The sequence below is a fragment of the Lissotriton vulgaris genome, chromosome 12 (genome assembly GCF_964263255.1).
Source record: "Lissotriton vulgaris chromosome 12, aLisVul1.2, whole genome shotgun sequence".
NCBI lineage: Eukaryota > Metazoa > Chordata > Amphibia > Caudata > Salamandridae > Lissotriton > Lissotriton vulgaris.
Genome location: NC_141700.1, coordinates 508,562,226 through 508,589,865, shown reverse-complemented (window position 1 = coordinate 508,589,865; position 27,640 = coordinate 508,562,226). Strand labels below are relative to the sequence as shown.

General features: G+C 43.3%; 1 protein-coding gene across 2 annotated transcripts in view; it reads right to left on the bottom strand.

Moving 5' to 3' along the window:
- PDPR (pyruvate dehydrogenase phosphatase regulatory subunit) overlaps window positions 1-27,640 on the bottom strand; it is an 811,642-nt gene that overhangs the window by 541,510 nt on the left and 242,492 nt on the right. For both annotated transcript variants that reach the window (XM_086945269.1, XM_086945270.1), the window contains exon 6: window positions 18,843-18,964. In XM_086945269.1, the coding sequence (XP_086801395.1) occupies window positions 18,843-18,964 (122 nt within the window). The remainder of the gene's footprint in view (window positions 1-18,842; window positions 18,965-27,640) is intronic.

The following is a 27,640-nucleotide window of genomic DNA, read 5'->3' as shown; positions in this document are numbered from 1 at the left end:
TGACCAATAAACAGACACCGGGGGAGCGTCCGAGGCCAGTGATCGCTCAGCTCCTTAACTATGCTGACCAAGACACCATTTTTCGTTACACCCGGCTATATAAGGACAAAATAATCTTTAAATCACATCCCATCATGGTTTTCCCCGATTATACTAAGCTAGTGCAGCAACAAAGCCAGTCCTTTGTGGCGGCCAAGAGACTGCTACGTGAACTGAACTTATGTTACGGACTACTGTTCCCGGCCCGGATGAAGGTGAAGTACAATGCAAAAACATTTTTCTTCGATACCCCAGAAGAAGTCTTTGTGTGGACTGATGAGCGGCGTGTTCTTAAACCGCACTCACCGCCCTGTTGGACTCGGACTCCTCCCAGGGCTCACATCGGAGTGGTCGACAGGGCAGGGACGTGACCTCAAGACGCAACAGATCCTGCTCCAATTGGCGTGTCCAGGAGCCGACGGGCGCTGGGGACTGAGGTACTCTGGGGCATGTAGACACAGCTTCTCCACGTTCAGTTCCTGGGGCGGGTCATGATCTCTGACAGTGGCCGCACGCTATATTCCTTAGGTTTTTATGGGTTGGGATCTTTACTACCAGCCCTGGAGTGAACTGGACATGGAACGCCCTGAACGTTTTGGGTGATGTTGGGTGGGGGGATCCATTGGAGGAACTGCTTGGGTCATCCAATTGGGGGCCTGGGGAGGGATTCCACCGCAACAGATACTCCATGTTCCTGGAAGTGTGGGGGTGGGGGGGATTGGGGCAGATTTTGTGTGGTTTCCTTTTTTCATTCTATGTTTACTCACCATGCACACACCTCACTGCTCTGCCATGCACACACCAGTCGTCATTTTATACCCTGAAACCTTGGAATGGCCTACACAACAGGTAACTCTCCACCGGGGGAACTGAACATTCTCGCTTGGAATGTGCGAGTTCAAATCAACGCACTCTTGAATAGGTTTCTTTGGGGGGTGGTGCGGTTCGGGTGGCGCTTGCAAAATGTGTTCAATTTACTTACTGCGGCATGTAGGAAAGTCATCTAGATTTGGAGGCGAATGGTCTGCCAAATGGGCTGGTTTGACAAGCTGACCTGTGCAACGCTTCTTGGCAGGGCTCCCACCTCTGGCAGGTCTTGACATCAGTAGGTTTCCGTAGGTGGGACGACATAGGGATCTCCACGTTGGGTGATATAATGCAGGGGTCCATGCTCCAGTCCTTCCAGAGGCTGCTGGGGGACTTTGACCTCCATAAAACACAGTTCCACAGATACCTGCAGCTCCGACACGCCGCGTCCCCTCTAATAAGGGACCTCACAACCCTTCCTGAGTTCCATCCGCTAGAAGGCTGGTTGCTCATAGGAGATCTTGGGGCCCACAAAACTCGACAAATCTACCAAACAATCACTACACATTCCACAATCACTATACAGCGGACTCGGGCGGCATGGGAGGCGGATGTGCCCACTCTGACAGACGATGATTGGGCTGAGGCGTTGGCTAGCCCCAGATACTCCGCTGTCTCCACCTGATACCGGCGGATCCAGATTAAGTATCTTCATAGGATATGCTACACACATCTAAGCCTCTGTAGGATGGGGGCTATCCAGTCCCCCACAAGCCTCCTCTGCGATTCAGACGAGGGGTCATTTTTCCACACTGTGTGGAGTTGCGGGGCCCTGCAACACTTCTGGTCGGGCGTTCGGTCCTGTTTGGGGCGGGTATTAGCATGGAACATTCGAGCAGACTCTAGGCTGATTCTCCTACACAGCACTGAAGACATCTGGGGGAACAGATATAAACACCACCTATTATTCTTAGGTCTCACACTAGCTAAGCACGATATTGCACAGCACTGGAAGGCTACATCCCAACCCAGTATAGGTAATTGGAAAAAAGCAATGGATAGGTGCATATCAGCTGAAGTTGCGCTATTTCAGGCACGAGGCTGTCCGCAAAAGCTCAGGAAGATATGGGCAGGCTAGGCCAAATACCGAGGCATTGACCTTTCCCTCTTGGGGCCGCCGGTATCCCAGGACCCAATTGACAGGCTAGTGGTAAGCAACTCACCGGTTTAGTGTAATGGTGTTGTGCAAGGGTAGAAGTGCAATTTTGCATTATGTTTGTATCACAATTTATGTAAGGTGTGTGGCGCATGGTTGAGGGGAGGGGGTTTCCGGTCTGATGTTCTGCAGAACTTCATAGGGGATAGTATATTGTGCCTAGAAATCTTACAATATGCCTTATACCCGTTTGATGCTTGCCGGGCTTTCCCCATTTGGCACTTTGGAAAATCAATCAAATTTGTTGTTAAAAGAAAAGATTCTGGTGTTGTTGTGCTGTTGGCCCACTTCCATCATAGATATATCATCATCTCGTGTGGGGGTAGAGGCACAAGCAGCTAACCATCAGTGGCAGTCTCCCAGATCATTACTCCAATGCAAAACTCAACACGGCCCAATGAGCCAGTGTTGTTGCTCTTCTAAATGTTTAATACTTTGCAAGTACTTCACTGTCCCACTTTCTGTTATGCCCACTGGTCATCAGTTACACTACTGGCACATGTGCTAGGTGAGCATGCTGCTCCAGGTGCTACTTAGGGTCCTGTGTCCCAGACCACTGTACTGGTTCCTCCTGCCTGCCACCACACAAAAGGAGTTGGAGGGAAGGAGAGGCCAGCATTTTTTTTTTAGAGGGGCCACATTGGGGTGCATTCTCAAAAGGCTGACGGACTGCCTCACTTGCTGTTTGTATGGGTCCCTCACTTGAATGAATGAATGAATGGCGTTTTTATACCGCGCAAAACTTAGCCCCAAGGGGCATCAAGGCGCAATACGAACAGACATGGAAAGTCCAGACTCCAGATAACTAGACCAAAGGCCATTGGGAGAGCAAGAATCGAATATGCTTGAGAAAAAAGCCAGGTTTTGAGAAGTTTGGCGCCTTCGGATACATCAACAGTCAACCTGTGATCACCGGTCTATGCACTCCATCAGGCAGACGCCTCTTTATGTTCAGGAGGGGTGAAGGTAGAAGAGGATGGTTTAGTATTTTAGCATGGGACAACCATGGGTGCACTGTGACCCATCCAGCTGCTGCTGTTTCTCACTTCCTCAGCCTTTCCACCTTAGTTCTTCCACAATACCCGAGCAGCCTTGTCTGGGGATATGCACAGTTGTCTCATCCAAACTCCTTGTCTTCCATCGGAGTGAGTCACTTCGCTATAACCAGCCTGCTCCAGTCTCCCACATTCTTGTAGGAAGCCAAGCTTCTCTAGTCTGCCTATCCCAGATAAAGTGTTACTGTGCATTGCCTGCTGCCTCAGTCAGGGCTGGTCAGATTCCACGGAATTCAGGGCTCCAGCTTGAACCTGTGCTGCCTTCCTCCTTGGTTCTTCCAGAATGCACTTGCAGCCCCCTCAGGGGATGCAGGAATCCACTGAAGCCCGAGCCTGTGCTACCTTTAAGGATGCCTATACTTGCAGGATGATGGAGTACTTGAAGGGTGCCAGATGAACAGGTCAGTTAGAATATTCCCGCCATCATGGCTCTCTAATCCGTATGTTAAAAGCAACCTCTGGACATTTTCCTTTCTAACAAAACACCATGGCTGCTTCAGGGCCCAAGCTATAGTTGTAAGGCTAGCAGACAACTGACATTGCAGCAAGTAAGTTAGATTAGTTGGGAGTATGAGTAAGTTGTTTGGAAGAGTGAAGTTTTCATATTTTCCAATGAATGAAACATAGCATTCTAAATCCTGAAGACCATCTGTGTGAGTATTCCAGACTTTTAAGAACAAAGGTATAGACTGTTATATTCTGTTCTTGCATTCTTATACCAGAATGCAAGTACTGTTGTGTTGCCTTGACACTGCTTAGAATGTATAGGAGGAGTTTGCCTACTGCCGAGCCTGGTGGAGCCGTTTCACTGCTCCACGACCGTTTGTGATCAATAAATCCTTTTGTATTGATTAGTCGTCCTTGCCTTAATTACTACCTAATTTTGGCAACGCTTAATGATCACACGGTCACATTCTGACGAGCCACACGCGCGCCTGCACTTCATTTTTTTTTTAAAAGAAAGAAGAATCCCATCAACGAAGAAATCATACGGTTTATCGACTTCTGCCCAGCTGATGTCGCCAAGTGACTTCTTCGACCTCTGCCTTGCTAATCTCATCGTTTTGCTTTGACAAAATTTACTTTGTTATTGGCAAGAGTGTTGATCTTTCTACTCAGGTGAAAGTTGGAATGCCACTATCGGTAGGATTAACATTTCTTTTCTTCTACTATTTTTTTTTTTTAAGTAACTCCGCTCAGCTAGTTGTTCTAATTATAACGTTTAGAACATTTTTTTTATTGGGGATTTCATTTAACAACTTGTTTATTTTTAAAACAAGTAACAATGGCCACTCACCCATCTTATGTGGAACGGTAGAACTTTGTCTTCGCGGAGTTCGTTCTTCCATTTGCTTGTTTTCGCTTCTTCCAAGTGACGCTTCCTGCATGCATAAGAAGTGACGCTGCCTTCACGTCTTGATACGCATACGTGGTCACGTCTTGGTGGCCATTTTGTGTGGGTTCCAGTTACCAAGCAACCCCTCAGTTTGCGTTCCACCTTACAAGTATACTATCGTTTTTCAGTGCATCGCATGGTGATGCGCACACCGGAATTTCAACATTACAGTGTTATTTATTTATTCATGGTCAAACACTGAAATATTACGCGCACATCTTCTTGCTTTTCCTCTTTATTACAGTGATGCGCACGCTTTTACTTTTTTTGTCGCAAACTATTTACTTTTAAAAAAAGCGTACACCTTTCTAATACATATTCAGTGATGCGCACACTTACATTGTTGTTCAAACAACATATATTCAGTGATGCGCACACCTTCATCGTTTTTCAACAACATCTTTATGGCAACAGCAACATATATTCGGTGATGCACACATTTTCATCGTGTTTCAACAACATTTTCATGGCAACTTTTTGATATTTAGTGCTCATTTTTTTTTCTTGTTTGTCCATTGTTGCATTATACACTCATTTTATCTTATGTGCATTCAAATGGTGATGTGCCCACCTGGTTTCTAAAATTCTAATTAGACAAAACAACTTTCATTTTACTTTCTTATTGGTAGGTTGTTTATTGTCAATTTTCCTTTTAGGTTGTTTTCCATTTAGTCTTATGTACATTGCTATCTGTTAACCCTCCTCCTTCCTTTTTAAAATCGCCTGGTGAGCCTCCTGTTCCCTGGGAGAGTTGGTTCGATGCCTTTGAAACTTATCAAGGAGCAATTAAATATTCTGGAGAAAGAAAAAAAAATGTATTATTACATTCTCTAGGATTTGAAGGTAGATCCATATTTAAACATTTACCTGAGGAGGAGCTTCGCGTGCGACCAAGATGGCCGCATGAGCACAGAGCTCCAGAGACCCACGTAACCTCCCGAATATATCCTGTCACTTATCCTGTTCGCTGTTGACATCTTTGTGCCACTGAACCACAAGAGAAGCGAAAACTGAAATTGATATCCCTATCGGACCCCGGAGACCAGAGTTGTGGTGCTGGAAAGTTTGCGGTCTTCGCCTCTTGGATACCCGGCGCCCGAGTTGGCATGGTGCCCGGGGCGTAATTGAACAACATCGGCCTAAGGTAGCAGAGGCGCCCGGTCGTGTTCCACTTTCGCTTTTTTTTTTGGCTCTTGGTTTGCTTCCCGGGCCTGGGTACGCCTCATTCGCTTCGAAAGCTTGTATCCTGGTCGGTTTTCGAGCGTGCTGAACAATAACTGGAGTTTTGGCCTTGGACTACAGTATAAGCTGTCTTTTTGGCCATTTCTACTCCTTTGCCCGAGGGCCATTTTGGACTTTCGCTTTTCTCGACTCTTCTGCTCCATCATCTTGGTTGCCATCCCTTGCAGTTGGGTTCTGTCTACTGCTCTCTGGTCGACCTGCTCGTTTTCCCCCCTGCTCATGATTTGGATAACACCTGACATTATTCCAAAATGGCGACCAAACCGGAGGGGGACAAACAGAAGTTGAAAACCACCAGACGGGGTAGCTATACCCAAACCAACGTGATGGATCGTTATGCTCAGGTTAAGGGATCGCCCAGTGGACTTGGTAAGTCACTGGAGAAGGCGACGGGTTCATCGACTCCGGAAACTGAACTAACATTACAGGATGTGATGGCCGCTAACGATGGTATCAAGTCTTCCCTCAGAAAGCAGATGGAGACCCTTGCCCATAAATTGGATACAGTGGCGATCGATGTGAATTTGATCCGTACGGACCTTACCAAAACCAATAAAAAGGTCAAATCGTTGAATATTAAAACATCAAGCCTAACGGATGACGTTGTTGACCTGCAGACCGAGGTCCGTAACTTAAAGGCCTCCAATGACATTGTTGTCCGTCGCCTGGAGGATTTTGAAGGGAGGGCTCGGCGGAACAATGTCCGCATAATTGGGGTTCCGGAAAAGGCGGAAGATCAATCGGCTGACCTCTTTGTTGAGGACCTTATCGTCAAACATCTAGCACCCAAGGGACTGAGCAAGTTCCTTATGGTGAACGGGCCCACAGAATCCCGGGTGGCAGACCGAAAGTGGGAGCCCCGCTGCGGCCTATGATAGCGCGGATTTTCAACTTTCGGGATAGAGACGCTATCCTACAGGCTTCGCGGGCGAGTGGACCCTTGACGTTTGAGAACTCTTCTATCAGTTTCTCCCCGGACTTTACGCAGACGGTCCAGAAACAGAGACTCAGTTTTCTGGGGGTGAAAAGGAGACTCCGAGATATGGGACTCAAATACGCAATGCTTTTCCCGGCCAAGTTGAGGATAGAGTATAACGAACGTGTCCACTTTTTTGATAAGCCCAAGGTGGTGGCCGATTGGTTGGACACTCGGCCGGCCCAACAGGAACCAGAGAGTCAGTCTGGTGGAGCGGAGGGAGGACTTGAGAGGCAGGAATGAATGCCACTTGACTGGTTTTTGGAGACACTGGGGGGATTGTTACTGTGGTGGTTCCAATTCTGATGTACATCTGATTGTGGTTCGATCGGGGGGTTGCGGGGCTATCGGCGGGTCTTTCTCCTCCTCAGCTTTACTTCTTGTAGTTTAGTTTAGATGTGGGGGCGACAGGCACACTGCGAGTTGGGGTGGCTCTTTAGTCGTAAGCAGGGGTGCAGGGTGGGGGGTGTTGTAACGGGTTGTTTGGGGGGGTGGTGGAGGGGTGTTTGCTTTCAGGTTACCGTTTTCGCAAGGCGCTATATTGAACATTTTCATTGATGTGCTGGACTCTGTTCGGGGTTGGATCTTCTTTCTCTTTCATGATGGGGGGTAGGGGGTTGAGGTTGATGAGTTGGATTGTTAACGGGCTGGGGACAAGATTAATCTTGGGGTGGTACTGCAACTTTTGAAACGTCACTCACCTGATGTTGTTCTACTTCAGGAGACCCACCTTGGTAGGGAATACATGTCATGCTATGAATAGGAAGGGGTATCGTCTAGTTGCCCACGCTGGGTTTTCTTCTGGGTCCCGGGGGGTTGGAATCCTCATTAAGAACGCTCTCCCGCTTGAGGTGGACTTCACAGTCCTTGATGATAGGGGACGTTATGTGGCTGTTTCGGGGCGGTGGGAGGGCCGCACACTTTCCCTGGTCTCTATTTATGTTACTCCTGGCCTACAATCTACTACCTTTGCTGATCTGGGACGGGTTTTACTCGATCTCCCCGGGGGGTCTTTGATACTGGGTGGTGATTTTAACGCGGTGGTTTCCGGTATGCTTGATAGACACCCCCCTAGGGACCTAAGGGGGGCGCATGGTTGGCTCCCTGACTTCATAGACTCACTAGGCCGGTTGACTGCTGGAGACTGCTCCATTCTACTCAGCGGCAGTATACGTTTCACTCGGGCGCCCATGGCAGCCTCTCTAGGATTGATTATGAGTTGGTGCCGGCGGCACAAGCGTCTTGTGTTATGGAGGTCAGGCATATGGCTCGGGGTATTTCCGATCACTCCCCGCTGTGGCTTCGGTTGGAATTAGCATTGGGTGCCGAGGGACGGGTAGCACCGATTAACCCTTGGTATCTTCGCAATCCTAAGACTCGCAGTGAGCTTTTAAAGGCTTTGGACAACTATTTCCGGGAGAATGAAGGTTCGGTTTCTTCCGCGGTCTCACTATGGGAAGCGTTCAAGACCGTCATTAGGGGTCAAGCTCTATCATTGATTGCTGGAGTAAAGAAGCAGAAAGAGGAAGATGTGGTAGATAGAGACTGAGATAGCTGACTTGGAACTAGAGCTAGACCAGGAGGTGACCCGCTCTAGATTGCATGTTCTGCAATTGAAGCAACGGGAATATAGGACGTTGGTGACGGAGGCTGCGAAGGCCCTTAGTCGGGAACAACAGGGGCGTCTCTATGATGTTGGGGACAAGGCGGGCAAATTGATAGCATGGTTGGATAGAAAAGATAGAGTAAGTCGTGTGGAACCGGAGATTGAGACAGAGTGGGGTCTTGATGATCGACCCACAAGGGATAGTGACATGTTTTGCCGATCATTTCCATACCGTGTATTCTTCCGTATCGGATAGACCGGAGGAGGACTCTTGCTTATTGTTACAAGATATTGCCCTTCCGAGTCTCTCTGAGGCGGACAGGGAACTCATGGACTGTACAATCACTGCGGATGAGGTAGCATTAGCTATGCGTTCCCTACGTTCAGGTAAAGCAATGGGTCCCAATGGTCTGCCGATAGAGTTGTACAAGCTCAGGCCTGACAAGATTGCTCCGTATCTAAGGGACATGTTCCTAGAGTCCCGGGACCATGGTTTTCTACCCCGCGACCAGAGGTTGGCAACGATAGTTGTAATACATAAGGAAGGGAAACCGAGGAATAAGTGTGCCTCGTACAGACTGATTTCACTGTTAAACGCCGAACCTAAAATTCTTGCCAAGCTACTGGCTAATAGATTGATCAAGGTAATTGGTGATCTAATTCATCCAGATCAGTCTGGTTTTATCCCACATAGAAACACGGCGTTGAACCTTCGGCGCCTACATGGGGCTCTCGCGAGGGCCGTGAAGTTGCGCGAGCCGGCAATTTTGGCATCTTTGGACGCCAATATGGCATTTGATACTGTGGAGTGGCCATATTTGTGGGCGGTGTTGACTAAATTTGGTTTCGGATTGGATTTCATTGGTTGGGTGCGGCTTCTTTATGCAGACCCCCTCGCTCAAATTGTGGTCAACGGTCGCGTTTCGGCTCCATTTTGCCTTGGGCGGGGTACCCGCCAGGGTTGCCGGCTTTTTCCCATTTTGTTCGCATTGGCCCTGGAGCCCCTCGCTGCGTGGATCCGTTGGGAGCCCTCCATGAGGGGTATTCGATGGTCTCCGGAGTACGAGGATCGAATCTCCTTATATGCGGACGACATCCTGCTTTAACTTGACTTCTCCTAGGAAGTCTGACAGTGTTATGTGATGTTTTGATTTCCTTCGGTAGAAACTCGGGCCTGATTATCAACTGGGCAAAATCCTATCTCTACGTCCTCTGTAGTGATGCTCCGGTTCTACCGCGTGACTGTCCCATCCAGATAGCGGAAGAGGGGTTTAAATATCTTGGTATTTATGTTTCAATGGAACCCCTGGTTCGATATGAAAGGAACCTTCTCCCTCCCTTGAATCGGTTGAAACGAGATGTTGCGGGCTGGCGGAAGCTTCTGCTTTCGTTGCTTGGGCGAGCAGCCCTTTTTTAAGATGTCTCTTCCTCGTTTTTTGTACACCCTTCAGAACACGCTTGACATAGTTCCTGCTAGTTATTTTCGGAGAGTGGAGGATCTACAGAGGAAATTGTTGTTGGATGGCAGACCTCGTATTGCGTTTGCCAAATTGACACTCCCGTGGTACGACAGGGGTATTGCTCTTCCCGACATTAAAAGGTACTACTGGGCATCGCAATTAGGGTCCATCAACCACGGTATGTATGGCCCCGAGTTAAACCCTGGTTTCGCCATGGATAGGTGGTTGCTTCCTGGGGGCAATTATTATAGGGTGCTATATACTAAATCGATTGTGAGGTCTCTGTTGGGGCCGACGAGGTCGGGCGTACGGGTCTGGCAGGATGCCACTAGTGCGCTAGGGTGGAAAGATAGTTTGACCTTGGCGACCCCGCTTTTCGGATCTGATAGGTTCGGTAAATTGTGGAACACTAAGGGGTTCGACAAGTTGGATCTCATTGGCATCAATAAGGTGGGAGACCTCTGGGCTAAGGGACAAGTGAAGTTGTTTGCGGTCTTGCAGACTGAGTTTGAATTGGGAGGGGCTGAGTATTTCCGTTATGCTCAGGTTCGCCATGCATTGATGTCAGTCTTCCCGGAAGGGGAGGAGATACCGGAGTCTACCCCACTGGAGGAACGAGTGTTAGACGGTCATATGCCGGATAGCACCATATCCCTGGTGCATAAAACATTGATTAACCATAGGGCAGACCTTCTGTCAAAGTTGCGAGATCAGTGGACCCGTGACGGCTTGAGCTTGATGATGACTGGCAGTCGGCGATCTCCTCCCTCAAGGAGGTCGCGATTCCAGCACAACTCAGATTAGTTCAACTCAAAATATTGCACAGGGTATAAGGCACAGGTCCCTGTTTGGTCCGAATGGGTTTTTCTGAAGAGAGTCTGTGCCAACGGGGTTGCGGACAGTTAGGTACGTTTCTCCACATCGTCTGGGAGTGTAGGGTGGTCGCCTATTATTGGAGGAAGGTCCATGAGGTGATACAGGAGGTCACGGGTGTAGCTCTCTGGCCAGAAGCCAGGTGCTGCCTGTTGAATGTTTGGGAGCCCACCGATCATAATGTGGCTCAGACGCAATGGGTGACTCTAGGGGCCATGATCGCTAAACGTAATATTGCACAACTGTGGGGGTCCCAGAGGCCTCCTACTCTTGAGGTATGGATGGAAAACATGGATTGGTGCATGTTCAGGGAAAAAACTGTATATCTGGCTCGGGGTCGTCCCCGGAAGTGGCATAGGATCTGGGGTCCCTGGAACCGGTATGGAGGAGACATACGTGTACCACCAGCGACAGCGGTCCTTGACGTCCCGCTCTCCCCATGATCTCGTATTAGTTCTTGATTGCTTTAATGTATTTGATGCCTCCTCTTCTCCCCCCCTTCCCCCGTCAATGTTTTGATTACTCTATTGTTTATTGCAATGATGTTCCACCCTCGTGCAGTCTATACACTCTATGTATTCTGTCATCGCCTTGCTTGTTTTTTCCAATAAAAAGAAATATTAAAAACAAAAAACATTTACCTGAATTACCTCCTGAAGAGAATGAGGATCTTGATGAATATTTAGAAACTGTTTTAAGGTTAAAAAAGAGATTTGATAAGCAGCCCAGCATTATTGTCCTGAGACACACATTTTTAAAAAGAAAACAAGGAGAAGATGAAGACGTTGATACTTATGTTTCTGCTTTGAGACACTTGGCATCAGTTTGTAAATTTGAGAACTTTACTGAACAACTTATAAGAGATCAATTTGTTTGTAAATGTAAGGAGAAAAGTATTAAACAACAATTATCAACTCTTATTGACCCTTCATTAGATGAAACTTTAAGATTTGCCAAACGCATAGAGGTTTCTTTATCTTCACTTAAAGAACTTGATGACAAAACTGTAGATAAAATTGGTGATGGTGTCAATGCAATAAAGTTTGGAAAAAATTCTACATCCAAATCCTAACCCACTTGCCATAAAACTCCATTCAAACCTAACAAATATGAGCAGCCTAGTTCAAATGTATGCATTTGTTGTGGTAATCCTTCTCACATCAAAAATAACAGATGTAATTATTGTAAAAGAGTTGGGCATTTTGCTAGTGTATGTTTTAAAAAGAAAAACATTTCAAAGAAACCAGTAGCCGTCATTGTTGATTCCAATAGTGAGAGCGAATCTGAAAGCATTTCTGTAGTTACTGATGAAAAGGAAGAACATAAAAATTTTGTTTCACCAATTGAAGTCATTGAAGGCAATCCTACCAAATGTCGCGACCCTATTGTTGACATTGGTGTTGGAAATAAAGTTTTTCCTCTTCTAGTTGATTCTGGTTCCAGGATCACAATGATTACAAAAGATTTGTTTGATGAAACTTGGGGAAACTCCATGCCTCTTCTTCCTCCAGACAGGTCTCCAGTTTCATATGAAGGAAGGAAGATTGATTTACTAGATTTCTTTGAAGAAGTCATGACCTTTAAAGGAAGATGTATTAAAGGGAAAGTTTACATCACTGTTAAAGGATTGAACATACTTGGTTGGTTTCATCGAGGTTTATTCGGGATGAGGTTAAAACCCGGTACACGAGAACAAGTGTCTGTAGTAGATTGGAACCATGACTGTAAGAACAAATGGGAAAATACATTTCCTTCTGTTTTTGGAAACCAACTAGGTAAACTCAAAGGTTTTAATCATAAAATTGTTGTTAAAGAAGGTGCTATGCCTATAAAACACAAGCTTAGAGGTGTACCCTTTAGTGTTAGGTCTGATTTGGAAGAAGAACTTAAAGACTTGTGTTCCAAGGGAGTTATTGAACCTGCGGAATCATCCTTGTGGCTTTCTCCCTTGGTGGTAGCGCAGGAAAAAATGGCCAACTTAGAGCCTGTGTAGATTTGAGGTCTCTTAATAAAGAAATTTGGGTTGATTCCCATCCTTTACCCGAAATTTCTGACCTTTTCGCAGCCACTAAAGGAGCTAAATTATTTTCCAAACTAGATCTTGCAAGTGCCTATTATCCGGTCGAACTGCATCCCGATTCCAAGCATCTCACTGCTTTTGTCTCACCGCTTGGTATTTATCAATACTGCAGGATGCCTCAGCAGCATCGTTTTTTCAACGGATTATGACCAACGTTCTTCGTGATGTTGATTCTGTACTGGTTTTTCAAGATGACGTTCTTGTTTTCGGAAAAGACACTGAATCTCATGATCTGACTTTAGATAAAGTGTTTATCTTTATTGCAAGGAAAATGGTATTGTACTCAAGTCAGAAAAATTAGATTTTTTTTGTGACAAGGTTGAATATCTAGGTCATGTTGTATCCAAGGATGGTGTGAGTCCTATACCTGGGTTGTTAGAGGCTATTTACAATGCTCCTCGAGCTACAGATAAATCGGGTGTTAAATCATTGTTGGGTCTCTGTGAATACTATTCTAAGTTTGTTCCTAATTTTGCTACCATAATTCGTCCCATTAGTGAGCTTTTAAAAAAAGGTGTAGTGTTTAATTGGGATGAGGAATGTTCTCGTGCTTTAGAGTGTGTGAAGACCTCTTTGATTTCATGTAAAGCTCTGAAGCCTTTTGATCCATCACATGAATGTTTCATCAAGGTAGACGCAAGTCAGGTTGGTTTAGGCGGAATGTTAACACAAGTTATCAATGACAACGAGAATACCATCTGTTTTGCTTCACGTGTACTCAGGGGTAGAGAACATCAGTATTCAGTGATAGAAAAAGAGGTATTGGCCTGCTCCTGGGCAATTGAGAAATTTTGTTCTTATGTTTGGGGTAAACATTTCACGTTGCTTACTGACCATAAACCTTTGGTTAATATCTTAAGTGATGGTATGAGCAAGTGTTCCACCCCTAGAATACTCCGGATGGTTACTAGACAACTACAGTTTCATTTTGATGTAAAGCATATTGCTAGTGGAAAAAACTTAAGAGCAGATTTTCTTTCCAGATTTCCTTCAGTTTGTAATGCTCAGGATGAAGTAAAATGTAATGATCTTATTAATGAGGATTGTGAGGATTGTTTTGTTGCAGTATTGGATATTCCTCAACATAATGTTGTTTCTGAACATGAGTGGAGATTATCCTTTAATTCGGATAGCATCCTCCAAGATGTTAAAGTTTTAGTCGCAAAGGGTTGGCCTCGAGGGAAAATTATTGCTCCGTTGCTTCAACCTTTTTGCAAAATCAGTCAAGAACGGTCTTTGGTGGATGGTCTTTTATTGAGGGGTGATAAATCGATTCCTCCTTTATCCCTTAGGTCTGGTATTTTGAAACTAGTTCATGAGGGACATTTAGGTGTTACTCTTACCAAGCGTCATCTTCGTGATTCTTTTTGGTGGCCTTCTATGGACGTTGATGTGGACAATTTGGTCAAGGAATGTTGCATTTGCAATTCTTCAGACAAGTCTATTAAAATGTTTACACCTCCTTTGAATCCCATTGAATGTCCTGATAGTCCTTAGTGTAAAGTGGGCATAGATATACAAGGACCTTATGATTTTCTTTATGGCCCTTTCAAATACATTTTAGTAGCAGTTGATTATGCTTCCAAATGGCCTGAGTTCAAAATGGTGAGAGAAGCTAGTACCAATTCTATTATTGAATTTCTTAATGATGTATTTTTGAGAGAAGGCTATCCAGAAAGTCTTGTTTCAGACAGCGGGAAACAGTTTGTAAGTAGTGAATTTCAAAATGTTCTTTCCTTTAGAGGAATCAAACATATCAAAAGTTCTCTTTACAATCCTCAAGCAAATGGTCTTGTGGAGAGGATGAACCGAGTTATTGGTGATTGTGTGAAGTAGGCAAAAGTTGGACATCATGATGTCCGACGTTCTCTTGATATGATGTGGTTTTACAGAACAACACCACAGTCAGTCACCAATGTTGCTCCTTTTGTGCTAATGAGAGGAAGGAAAGCAAATACGTCTTTTAGACCTGGATGGATGTCTAAGTTATTGGGTTCTGCAAAGAGTATTGATGACCTCATGGTTCAAGTCAAAGAGAATGTTATGGCTTCACAAGCTAAACAGAAGATTTGGTTTAACACAAAGAAGGGTGTCAAAATGTCCTTTTTGAATGTTGGGGATATGGTAAGGATCAAATCTCCTTTGTATACCAAGAAAGGAGATAGCAAATTTAGTGATGTGAAACGTGTTATTAACCACATCGCTGCTGTGGTTATTTTTCCCCTGTGCTGGAAATTGTACTTAGGCTATATTCATGACGAGCTCAGCTCGTCATCAGCACAGCTCAACTGTGCCTCATGACGAGCTGAGCTCGTCATGAGCATGGAAGGGGTTAAAGTTTTTGGCAATGCTGTTCAGATCGAAGATGGTCATTAGTGGAATCTCAATAAGGTTTCTAAAGTCATTTGTGATAATGAGATAAGCTCATCCAATAAGGTTTTTAAAGTCATTTGTGATAATGAGATAAGCTCATCCTCTGGAGATTTAAATAGATTCAGGTCTGCTTCAGATTCTTATGTTAATGGTTCTGTAAGGAAAAGTTCTAGGAAACTAGTTCTGCCTGCTCGATACAGATAATTTCTCTAGATTTATTTTGATGTTATCAACTTTTTTTTTGTATATACTCTGTTGTTTTTATCCTTCATTATTTTCTGTATTTCTTATAACCATTGTACTTTTTATTTACTTGTTAAAATATTTGTTTTGTCAGAAGAAAAAGAGGTATGTTATATTCTGTTCTTGCATTCTTATACCAGAATGCAAGTACTGTTCTGTTGCCTTGACACTGCTTAGAATGTATAGGAGGAGTTTGCCTACTGCGGAGCCTGGTGGAGCTGTTTCACTGCTTCACGATCGTTTGTGATCAATAAATCCTTTTGTAATGATTAAGCCGTCCTTGCCTTAATTACTACATAGACTTAAAGCTTTCTGCTTTTTGTTTCTAGAGATTTGAAGGATTGTAGCAGTGTGGAGAGAATGTATTTAAGGATTTTGTTTCAGAAGCGTTTTAAGCCCACGTTATAATATGCCGTCATATATTAGTGCTCTTCTAGCGTTTTCCACACCCCTTGAGAGTATAAAGGTTCTTAAATTTAACATTGCATGTGACTGGCAACTGTGAGGGTAAATTAAATAGGTGGATTACATCCTTTTGAGGGCAACAATTTACTGAATTTTGAATTCATCATGTTTAAAGTGAGGAAGTTGAAAGGCTGAAGTAGAAAAATCCTGAAAACAACAGCTTTTCGCCATATGTAGAAAGACCATCAAATACAGCTATGTACGATACAGCTTTCAATTTTGATGGACATTCGCGGAGTAGTTACGCAGGTAGTGACAAAAAGTTCCTTTAGAATTTAAGGGAAATGTTATATTTCAGGACCACCTATGATCTTTCCCACTACCTTAATCAATTTTCTTAAAGCTTTGCAGAAAGAAATCAGTGTTCCAAACACAAGTTTTGGAAATTTAGTGCAGCAGGGGTAAAGTTAGTGGTGATCCTAAATTGAAGGTCTGTTTAGGTTTATAACTAGCCCCAGAAACAAGTTAGCTACAAAAGAGCTTTGTTAGTTTGAATTGATACTGAAAAGTAGTTCATAGCTATAAAGATAAATGAGAATCTTTAGCTTATTTCATAGTTTTGTTCCCATCCCTCTAAATCTCACTAGAACACAGTCACAAAATTACATCCTGGGTTGTCTCTTGTCACTTGCCCATTCTTTGTTCTCCTGCACCTAATTCACCCCAGACTGCGGTAGATCATTAGGGGCATCCTAGACTAGAATATGGGAACACACCAACTGGTTTACCTATGTCAAGGTAAATCTCTTTAAAGCTATCCTCCTCTCTACAACCAGGTAAATTACCAATTCTAGAAAATTTGGCAGACTAATTTCATTCTGACCTCACTCAAATAGCGAACACTTCGATCTCATTCTACCCCTTAAGACAGCATGCCTCACCAGAAGGCTAGCCATTACACAACAATGGGGAACCTAGTAGGTCATAGGACCTGGGTATAGTTTGATACACAACACAGAAGGTTCCAATGGAAAAAAATTAAACAATTTATTTTCATGCCCTACAGTTATGCATGCTGTTTCACTACATTTGTATTCCGCACTTAAAGACTGGTTCGGAAGCCTACCCTATTGTGACATCACCAGTGAGCTCAATGCCACACTTCAGCTCCCATCCTCCAGGCCTAAGGATATTTGGCAGCCCCTCTGCAATTATTTATTATCAGTGACAAATTCTACTCAACAAAGTCGGAACAACTCAACTCAGACCATCATCCCTGCAGACTCACCAAGACCCCCACAAAGCATGATCCTTTTGCCCTGCTCAACCACACATTCGCTTCAAACATTCCCCCCCCCCCCCCAATCCATTCCTTTCTTGGTTCCACGACGCCCGGAAATGTCGTGAAGCAGGAGACAAATACCAAGACAGTCGAACTCACAGTGCCATAATTGGGAAGACATAGTCTGATGATACAGCGCATTGTTATTGAAGTTGATTTTTTACTAGAAAATTGAATTAGACATCTGCGGTCGCCTTCAGAGCATTCATTATTTTCTCAATTGCCTTCTATCTGTCTTCGGTACACCACTGCAGCTGGCGGGGTCATTTTTTCCTTTGATACAGACCTAGCTGCTGTATTTGACATTGTACTGTCACTGTTCTGGAAAACGGTCATGATGTAATATGTGTTTGCACTATGCACTATTGTAAAAATTAAATTACAAAAAAAAATGTATTTGATTGTTAAGCTATTTTTCCGTTCCTGCACCAAGTTCAATGTTGGAAAGCACTCCGTTACCTCTTAGGGTTTTATTACTCTACAACAAAGAATGAATAAATAAATCACAAATACTGATCTGCATGAAATGTAGTCTTAGAGGACAGGATATCCTCAAATTACTTGTAGGGTAAGTTCCACCCAACATGTTCATTTGGCAAACAAAAATCTCCCAATTATCCTGCCATTTTATTTGATTCCAGTGTAACTTCAGCAACTTTTTCCAACTACAACAGCTGATAGTTAACAACTGTAAGCCATCATCTTTATCCGGCCTTTCTAATCTCGGTTGCATTTCAAGTAGAGGAGAGGTACATGTTGCTGAGTTGCTTTATGTGGAGCACTGATGCCACTGATTCATTGTTGGTAGCCTTCAACAGCATAGATCACATAATATTCCTCGCCATAAAAAAAACTGGATTGAGTAGCTCTGATTTAAACAGGACGATTTAATGTGCATTTGCCATGCACAAGGAGTTAACATAAGCAAACATTAGCCTGCAACCAAGTTGCAGAGTTCTCAAATCCCCGGCCCTATTATATCAATGTGTCGAAGGCAGCATACCCCAAACTTGAAAGCCAGCTTACATTTGAGGTTTCTTTCTCATGAAGTATGAAGAGGACATCTAACTCTCTGTAAAAGTGTAGGGCACTAACACAAAAGCTGAGAAATATACCAATTAAGATACTGTGTCCCTAAATTGGCCGTTATTGAATAACTCTAATACAAAATTACTAATAGGACCTGCAGCGGTCTAATCTATTGTCAAGATAATCCCTCAGCAGCACTGCCTCACAATACCCTCCTATCTTCAGCTAAAACAGTACAAAACAGGTCAAGGCCTTGCTATACTCTTTTACCTTTCTCACTTCTTCAGACCCCAGACCAAAAGGTACAAAAAAAGATATCAGCCTCCTATGCAAGAACAAACATCACCTCTCTTCAGAGAATAGCAGCGAAGATGAAATGAGAAAGATTCAAAAGGATTCTAATAGCTTTAGCATGAACCCAATATGAAAGGTACATACATCTACTACTCATTATGGCCTAGAACCTTCAAAAGCTCAGAATTCACCTGCTTAGACTGACTTAAAGAACCACTGCAACAACAAAAGGTACGGCCAGGAACAGTGACAGATGCTATCTGTGTTCTTGGAGATAGGTAAGAAGCTCAAGTGGTAGCAGGCTAGTATGACAAGGAGGATATTACCTGCAGATATCTCGCAGTCAGAAGAATGTCCAAAAATTCAGTCTTATTGGTCTTAGAGAGCAAGGTAATATTTCACTCACCTGGCCGGCACAGTTGACAAAGTATTCACAATCCAAATGACCTCTGTCTGTCTCTACACCAGTGACGTGGCCTTTTTCCACAAGAACATGGTTGACACTGGTTCGCTCATGGATTTGAACACCTGCGGGGAGACATATCAAGGACGATTAGGTGCAAGAAAAGCAAAGATTTCACATGTCTCAAATATGCTGGTTATCTATTTTCTTAATGTTCTTGATGTTGATTTTGTTCTTTTATTTGCACAGCAGCAATTTTAAGCCCAAAATTAAAGGGAATATAAACATCTCTAGTAAAAATCAAAAAGGTATTTTACATCAGATGAGAGGTAGCAAACTTTGTTGCAATCAGAAAGGAATGTTTTACATACTCTAGGGGTTATTCGGAAAATGTAGTTATCTCTCTTTATGGCCCTACATTTGATATTTCTCTCCAAGACAACCAAACCAGAAGCAAGCTAGGACATCATGATTATAAAGTAGCGTGTACCAGCACAACTCTACCCAAATATTCTTTGAACTGGCATTAAACTTTAAAAATTCCTTCAATATAGGACAATGATTTTACTTATTTGTTGGTTGCTTATAACCTGATAACACAGAAATCCAAGTTGCAGGGAGAAAAGGGATGGGAAGAGATAGAGCAGACGGTGAAGAAGGTAAGGAGAAATAGTAAGAAGGACAAAATGAAGGCTCTTAGGATAGTACAATTCTTCAGAAACTGGGACAGGAACTAATGATGGCAGCCTGGAAAGCTAAGGTTTCAGAACTGGGTGAAAAGTGATACAGTGATTCTCATCATATATCACAGGGCAGATGAGAGTTCTGCAGGTTTGGCTACCAAAGCAACGGGTTGGCCACCAGGTCTTTTCTGGTGGATGCTGAAGGCAGAAAAGAGCAGGAAAGTGGAGGTGTTCTAATTTCTGGTTGGCTGATATCCTTTGAAAGAAGTAGCAGGATTTTGTTCCATAGATTTGACACACTGAAAGCCATAGAGACGTCATCGAACTCTATATCCCTAGTATGTGGTGGCTAATGGAGAACGGTATTTTACTGCGGTCCAAGTTTCAGGATCACCTTGACTACCTTGTACTGAATAGCTTACAACATTAATGTGGAGACTTAGGGGAGACTCTCTGGAGGCCGGGGGCAAAGTCAACCGTGGAAAGCATGTAGGCTCAGTGAAGACATGCAGTCTGTGAAGGGTAAGAAGGGAAGAGATGAGAACTCCGGGCTTTCACAAACTGGTTTATCACTTTATTCAATGGCACATGTAATTAATTTAGACCCCAAGTTTCAATTACTAATTTATTGGAGAAGAAATGGGTCTGAGATTGGCAGTAGCATTGAAAGGCAGTTTTGCTGAGTGAATTGCAACCAGGAGTAGGAGTTTGGTATTCTCACCATTTCAGCCAAGCTTGATGTAGTTCAAAGAACTCTTTACATGTTTTAACGGGTTTAGATAGGGTAAAAAATGTTAAAAGACTACTTTCATCTTGTATAGTTGCTTGAGAATTTCTGACAGCTAGCCAATGTAAGTGTGTAATTTGATCTCTAAATATAATTCCTAGATAACATCAGCAGTAGACACATATAGTCTATGAAAGTCAGGAGGTACAAGAGACAACCCTAATGGCACTCTGCAGTCCAGAGCATGGGTAGAAGAAGAAAAGGTGCTACGGTCAACCTTCTAGCAATGACTAGAGAGGAATGACTAAACATATGAGGGATGAAGAAACACAACAAACAGTTCAAAGTAAAAAAAAAAGTAGACTCTTGAGCTCCACAAACTTGCAAGTAGTTGATTGGATGAGTAGGAAGAAAGAGATTGGTGAGTTTTCTAGCACACATTTCTTAAGATATGGTAGGCTGATTCAATTCTATGCATGGGCCTGAACTTTGATGAGTGACATGGGGGAAGGATGTGATCACTGCAGCACATAAGCTCTGTCAAAAAGAACACATTGAGTAATCTCCTTTGATCAAATGCATAAAGTATGCGTTTTTGATCTTGTAATACGATGCTGGAGCCCAGTTCTTGAGTAAAATAGGCAAGTCTGTCAGTCAAGCAATTCTTTAGACTTTTAAGGCCCTACCGATGACAGTCTCTGTTGAACCATTTAAGAAGGGAGCGAGAGGGAAGTTTCACGGGCTTTGTTAATTTCTCTCAGAAGTGAGCCCAGTATTGTGGCTGTAAAAGATCATAGGTGTATGCTTCAAATGAATTGAAGGCTCTTGTAGTGATGATTTTTCAGTTTTGAGGAAAAGGACACGGATACGGTTATTGTAATGAGAGGCGAGGATGGTCCAACCAGGAAAGGCCTAGCAGGTCACCCTTTGAGAGCCTAGGGTCAGTGGAGTGGATTGTTCAGACTCCAGCAACATAGAAAAATTACATCAAATGAATTATGACTTTCAGACTCCATTCAGAGGGCTACTGGGACCCAGCCAATGTGGGTGAGGTTGTCTGCACTGGTGTCCTTTGGTCTGTCCTTCTATGGCTCTACAAAGTGGACCAATTACAACCATTTCCAAACTTGACCGTCAGGGTAGCAAAGGGAAAGAAGTCACAGGCTTTTTATGGTCATAGTGTGTGTGGGGGGGGGGGGCACACGCTCAGGACCAACAACCATCCAGAAGACACAGTAACTTCCATGTCCAGCCCAGTGCTTGTCTTTATAGAAAGGAAAGTATTTTTTAACCCTGTAGCAATACGCAATACTACAGAACTAAATTCAGCATACGTGGTAGTGATCCTGGTCACCACATTCTTTTGCAGGTCTTCAGCATCCCATTGTGCCCTCTGTGCTACCTAGGGGTGACTCTAAAAGAATCTCCTGAGTGCCAAAATATAATTATTTATCAATCCAAAAGTCCAGTATGATCAAAGGCTCTTAAATTTCCATATCTTCATATGGATCCAGCAGTCAAGTATAATTCTTGTAGTCAACACGTGTTTTGTTGTATTAGTGAGTTCACCATCGATTTCATCAGGGCTACCAAGTCACCTCTGGGCACAAGGGCACAATCAAAAAAATAAAATAAAGTGTGCACCCAAATTAGTATACAAGGTGAAAATTCTTCTTGATTCAACATTACAACACTTTGAAGAAACCCATGCATCTGAAATGGAACCCGAAAGGTCAGAAACCAGAATTAAATTGCATGTAGTAGTCAAACAAACATAAAAACCAAAGTTTTATAGTAAAATGAGCTGTCTCAGTTATAACTCTTATCCAAAATGTGTACATTGTTTAGGTACATTGACGACAAGTCTACAACATATGGTGTGTTCAGCAGTCTAATCAGAAACAATGAAACAAATCTTATTCAAGTTATGGTACTAGCAGTACATACCCATGATCCCGCTATTTCCCTATTCACACATCTCACCTAGTAAGTTCTGTAGCAATATTTAAAGCATATATATTGAAGTGCATGAAGAATTTGATCATTTGCAAAGTAAAATTGAACAATAATACCGATAACCACTATTTATGCTAGCACCTATCCTATACAAAAATAAAACTACAAACATGGTCAGTGACTTGTAAATATCTTTTATCAAACGTATCGCATAGTATATGTTTGGTCAAACAAATATTCCATTATCGAAATGTACCACTCAGCAACCAGCAAGTAGAGGTATGCCCTTCAGCTATTTCAAACGTTCATAATAATCTGTACATTTGCTATCACTATTTATGTGCAATATTACCCTACACAAAATTATATTTATTAACAGCGATCAGTAAATTACACTATATAAAAATATAAAGATATGCACTTCAGCTAACATTATTTATACAAGATATTATCCTACACAATATATAAAAATTAGCGGTAACCCCTGAATTAAAATATCCCATATAAAACTTCTCACGTTGTGCGTATATAATCAAATAAATACCCTCTATCGAAACGTATCAATCTAAAACCCTCAGGCTGTTTTCCCAAAGTTTTTAAAGATATGCATTTCAGCTCTTGTATCTACCACTATTGATTTACTATGCGTGAAGAAAAATGTACCCATATCCAAATTAATCAAACCACTCAGAGTTCCAATAAAAGTATATTTAGTAGACTTACTCGATCCATAGACAAGTATAGTCAGAACTGTAACTTTATTCACAGATGGAGGCATGTGACACTCAGATGCAGTCACCTGGAGTCCTTGGAGTTGGCTGGGAGTGACCAGCATCTGCCTCACATATGACCACCTGAACTGATCTACTGTCACATGGGGATCTTAGTACTTCCAGTGGATGAGACTCAGGCAGTTCCAATAGGGGCTACTAGGAGTACCACAGCAGTTGTAGCCCCGATCGGGCCTGGTGAGCCTCACAGCACAGTAGAGTGCCTAGGAAACCATCTTCAGCATGGGTCACTGCTGGCTTCGCTCTCCAATCATCTGCTTATTTGGGTGTCCCTTCGACTAGGAATATTTTGGGTTTCTGCCCATGGACAGCATCTCATTCTAGAGGGACAAGAACACCCTGTCCCTCTCTCGTCAGGCAGAAACGTTTGTAGGCACTAGGCAAATTCCCAGATCCGCCAAGAGAAAGGTGATGTCCCTTTTCCACCGGGAGATAGGCTGTCAGACACCAATGCTGGTCACACAGCAGTCCTTTGAATACTATTTGATGCACTCCAATTAATGGTCATGAAGAACGTTGATCTGGAATAAAGTGGGGTAGCTTCGGTCTCACTTTTATACAACTTATCTAGACCGAGGTTGTGGATCCACTGTCTCAAACAGAAGAACCAGTTGGACAAGTTACTTACCTTCGATAACACCTTATCTGGTAGAGACATGATATAGCAGTAGGTTCCGGATCCAGCCTGATGCCTGGAAGTACGAAGGTCTAGATGTCTTTATCAGATTGAAGATGTCCTCATCAGGCTGCTCTCCATAGGCAGCCTTTGAGGAAAGTGATGCTCCTCACAGGAGGCAGCACAAGGACAGTTTCAAAACTCAAGCACCCTCACCTAAATGAAGTGTGAGGTTTCTACACCTGGCTGCCATAAGTATTTCTAAAGCTGTTTTCAGCAAAAAACAAGAGAATGCCTGAGCCAGAAACTTCCTCACCTTGAACAAGAGACTCTGCAGTCTCACCCCTTCAACCTTCTCAACTTCGAAATAGCACGGCTCAAGAAAAACTCACCAGCAGCCACTTGCAAACAAAGTCTACATGGAATTTCTAAAGGTACCTTTGTCTCCATCCACCTCACTGCAGTGTCTGGATCTGAACCCTCCAGCCAAAGGAATGCAGGCAATAAACTTGCACTGACTGGGGAAGCTGTCCACATCCACTAACCTGTGCAATTTTAAACTAGGTATCAAAAATGGATTTAACTGGTGTCAGTTCTCAAACTCATGCATTACCACAGCTGACCTACTCACACATGCAGTCTAGATACACTCAGTATCTCAGCGCAGACACCAAGGTCAGAATAAAAGTTATGGCACCAGATAAACATGCACTCTGGCACTTAGGTGAGATGAACACATCCATGTATGCAGAGACTTTCCTACAGCCACACATGCTCCTCCCAGATTAGACTATTCGGATTCTTATTCCCCCACTGGAGAAGTCCAGTTGTTGGATCGGCAAAACCCGCAGAAAAGCCTATCCACACTCCCATGATTCTTTCTGGTTGTGTGCTCCACTGTCAAATCTAGGACTTTTAAAAAGATAGATGAAACTGGCAACTTGGGATTCTCACCTATCAGCCAACAACGACCTTTTCAAAGCCCACTCTATAGCAAAGGATTCTTTTCAATGTCCATCCAGTTCTGTTCCCTACAAAGCAGTCTGCAGCTGATGAAGGCCACTGGATGATCTCTACTCTTCTCATCAAGCTGAGCCAGTACTACTCCTAACTCCAACTCCTTTATCGGAGATCTCAGTCTGTCATCTGTAACCATAGCCACATGCCTTCAACACAGGATATTAGCTATGGGCACCTGGATGAAAACAACATTATTCTAATATCTAGTGAGACCTAGAAAAACTCATCTGGATCTGAGTGGTAGGAACTTCCCACTCCAATACAGACTGGATCTTTGCATAGAACGGGCGGATCTTCCAATTTTGCACAAGATGCATAAGGTAGATGGCAGAGAACCGCCCTATCTGGCACTTGGGTGCCTTGATGACCAGTTTAGCTCCTTGTATCCTGACCAACACTTGTTCTAGGTGCTTCAGGAGGTACTGCCACAAACTATTAAACAGGGCAATATCTTCATGGTAGGCTACGCAAAACACAACCAACCCATAGAGAATATTGTTGTCCAGGTGCTATAGACCAAAAGGTATCCCTAAACTGAAATAGTCTATCTTTATTGTCAGTTCGGATACATACAAAGCCATCAATAACACACAAACTGTGTATATATATAGATAGATAGATAGATAGATAGATAGATAGATAGATAGATAGATAGATAGATAGATAGATAGATAGATAGATAGATAGATAGATAGATAGATAGATAGATAGATAGATAGATAGATAGATAGATAGATAGATAGATATATATATATATATATATATATAGATATGTACAGATTCTGCCGTAAAGTAAAATAAGGAAATATTTTGCTGAAAAAAAGGCAAAAAGAATCTGCGACCACAAAACGCGTGGAAGAGGTGTCTCCCACAGCACAAATGGATTTACCAGCAATAATGACACTAGCATCAATTAAAGAAACCCCGTCACTAAGTCAAGGAGATACCACTAGCTCATTTTCAATTGACATTGAATTTTGCAAACAAATGAGCACACCAACGAATATGGGTGGAGATAAAGTCGATCTTTTTCATGAAGGTAATGATAGAAGAAATAGCAAAGATCTCTGGGAAATAGTCAAATTTAAAACAGAATATGAACAAAAAGAACAACCTACCACCAGAGGAGTACCGAGCAATATCAGAGCTAAAGAATGATTCCACAATTATAATAAAGTCATCTGATAAGGGTGGAAACATTGTTGTGCAGAATACAACAGACTGTATTGTGGAAGTAAACAGACAATTGGAAAATAGAGATCATTATGAGCCACTAAAGAGTAATCCACTGGAAAAATGGAAGAATGAATATCACTCTTTTGTTGGTATGGAAAGATAAAGGTCTGATTGACTTTGATGAATACTCCTATTTAAAGACAGACAATCCCATTACAGCCACAATCTACTTTCTACCAAAAGTACACAAAGCACTTGTGAAACCCCCGGGTAGACCAATTGTGAGCTCAATTGGATCATTACTTGAAACAACATCTAGATTCATCGACATATTCCTTATGAACTATGTAACCATACTGCCGTTGTTCCTAAGGGACACAATGGACTTCCTTAATAAAATCTCAGGAATCAAATGGAAAGCAAGTTTTTTAATGGCGAGTATAGATGTAACATCGCTTTACACGTCAATACGCCATGAGGATGGTATCAAGGCCATTAAAAAAAAGCTTTGGAAGTAAGATCTATTAGCTATTTGGAACATTCCGCAATGTTGTTAGAAATGCTTACTTACTGCTTAACGCATAATGCATTTTTGTTTCTGGGGAAGTTGTACCTGCAGAAGCAAGGTACCGCGATGGGGACATCATTTGCGCCCACATATGCGAACCTCTTGATGGCCATGTGGGAGACTAAAGTGTTGGAAGAAGAGAAGAAGCATGAATCAAGAATTAAACTCTGGTGTCGCTTTATAGACGACTTATTTATAATCTGGGACGGAAACAGCAATGATGTTATGTTAAGTTATGTTAAATAAATTTCTAGAGCGCAACTAACACCGTTAGGTTTCTTGGCGCTGTAAATGGAGAGAGCAGATGACGGAACAGAAGAACCAGTTATTTGTAGGATTCAGTGAAAAGAAAAGTTTTAAGGGAAGATCTGAATTTTGGATAAGAAGAGGTCAACCTAAGAGAGAGGGGGAGGGAGTTCCAGAAAGTAGGGGCCAAAAAAGAAAATTTAAGACCACCGTGTTTCTTCCTCTTGTATCTAGGGACTGACAGCAGAGCTAATTGGGATGACCGGAGAGTTCGAGAAGGAACATAAGGGTGGAGGAGGGAGGAAATGAAGAGGGGGCCATGACCAGCAAGGGATTTAGAAATGATGCAGCCCAACTTGAATTTGCAGCGGGCAGCTACCGGAAGCCAGTGAAGGCTTTTTAGAAGAGGGCGGACATGTTGATCTCTTGGTTGGGAATAGATCAGGCGGGCAAGCCTGGTTCTGGATCAACTGAAGCCTCCTGAGTTGGTAAGCAGGAATGCCTACATAAAGTGCATTGGCATAGTCGAGCCTAGATATGACTAGCGCAAGCAGGGCCAGGATAAGGGCCTCAGAAGTAAGTAGGCGGGAGATTTTCCGTATTTTCCTGAGTTGGAAATGGCTTGAGGAGACTACCGCGCTAAGCTGGGGCGTCATAGAGAGGTCACTACTGATGACGACTCCCAGACTTTTGACACAGTTGGCCGGGTGAGGAGGGCTGCCAAAGCTAGCAGGCCAAAAGGAGGAATCCCAGGGATTGGAGGGACCCCCGACAAGAACCAGCTCAGTCTTGTCGGGGTTGAGCTTCAGATGATTAGAGCTCATCCAATTACTAATGAAGCAGAGGGTGTTTTGGAAAGTGGATATGGAGTCAGCCGAAGAGTCGATGGTAAAGACTAGTTGTATGTCATCCGCGTAATTGAACGCGGTGACATTAAACTGTCGGAGGGCACGGATGAGTGGGGAAAGATACAAATTAAAAAGAAGAGGGGATAAGGAAGAACCCTGTGGGACTCGGC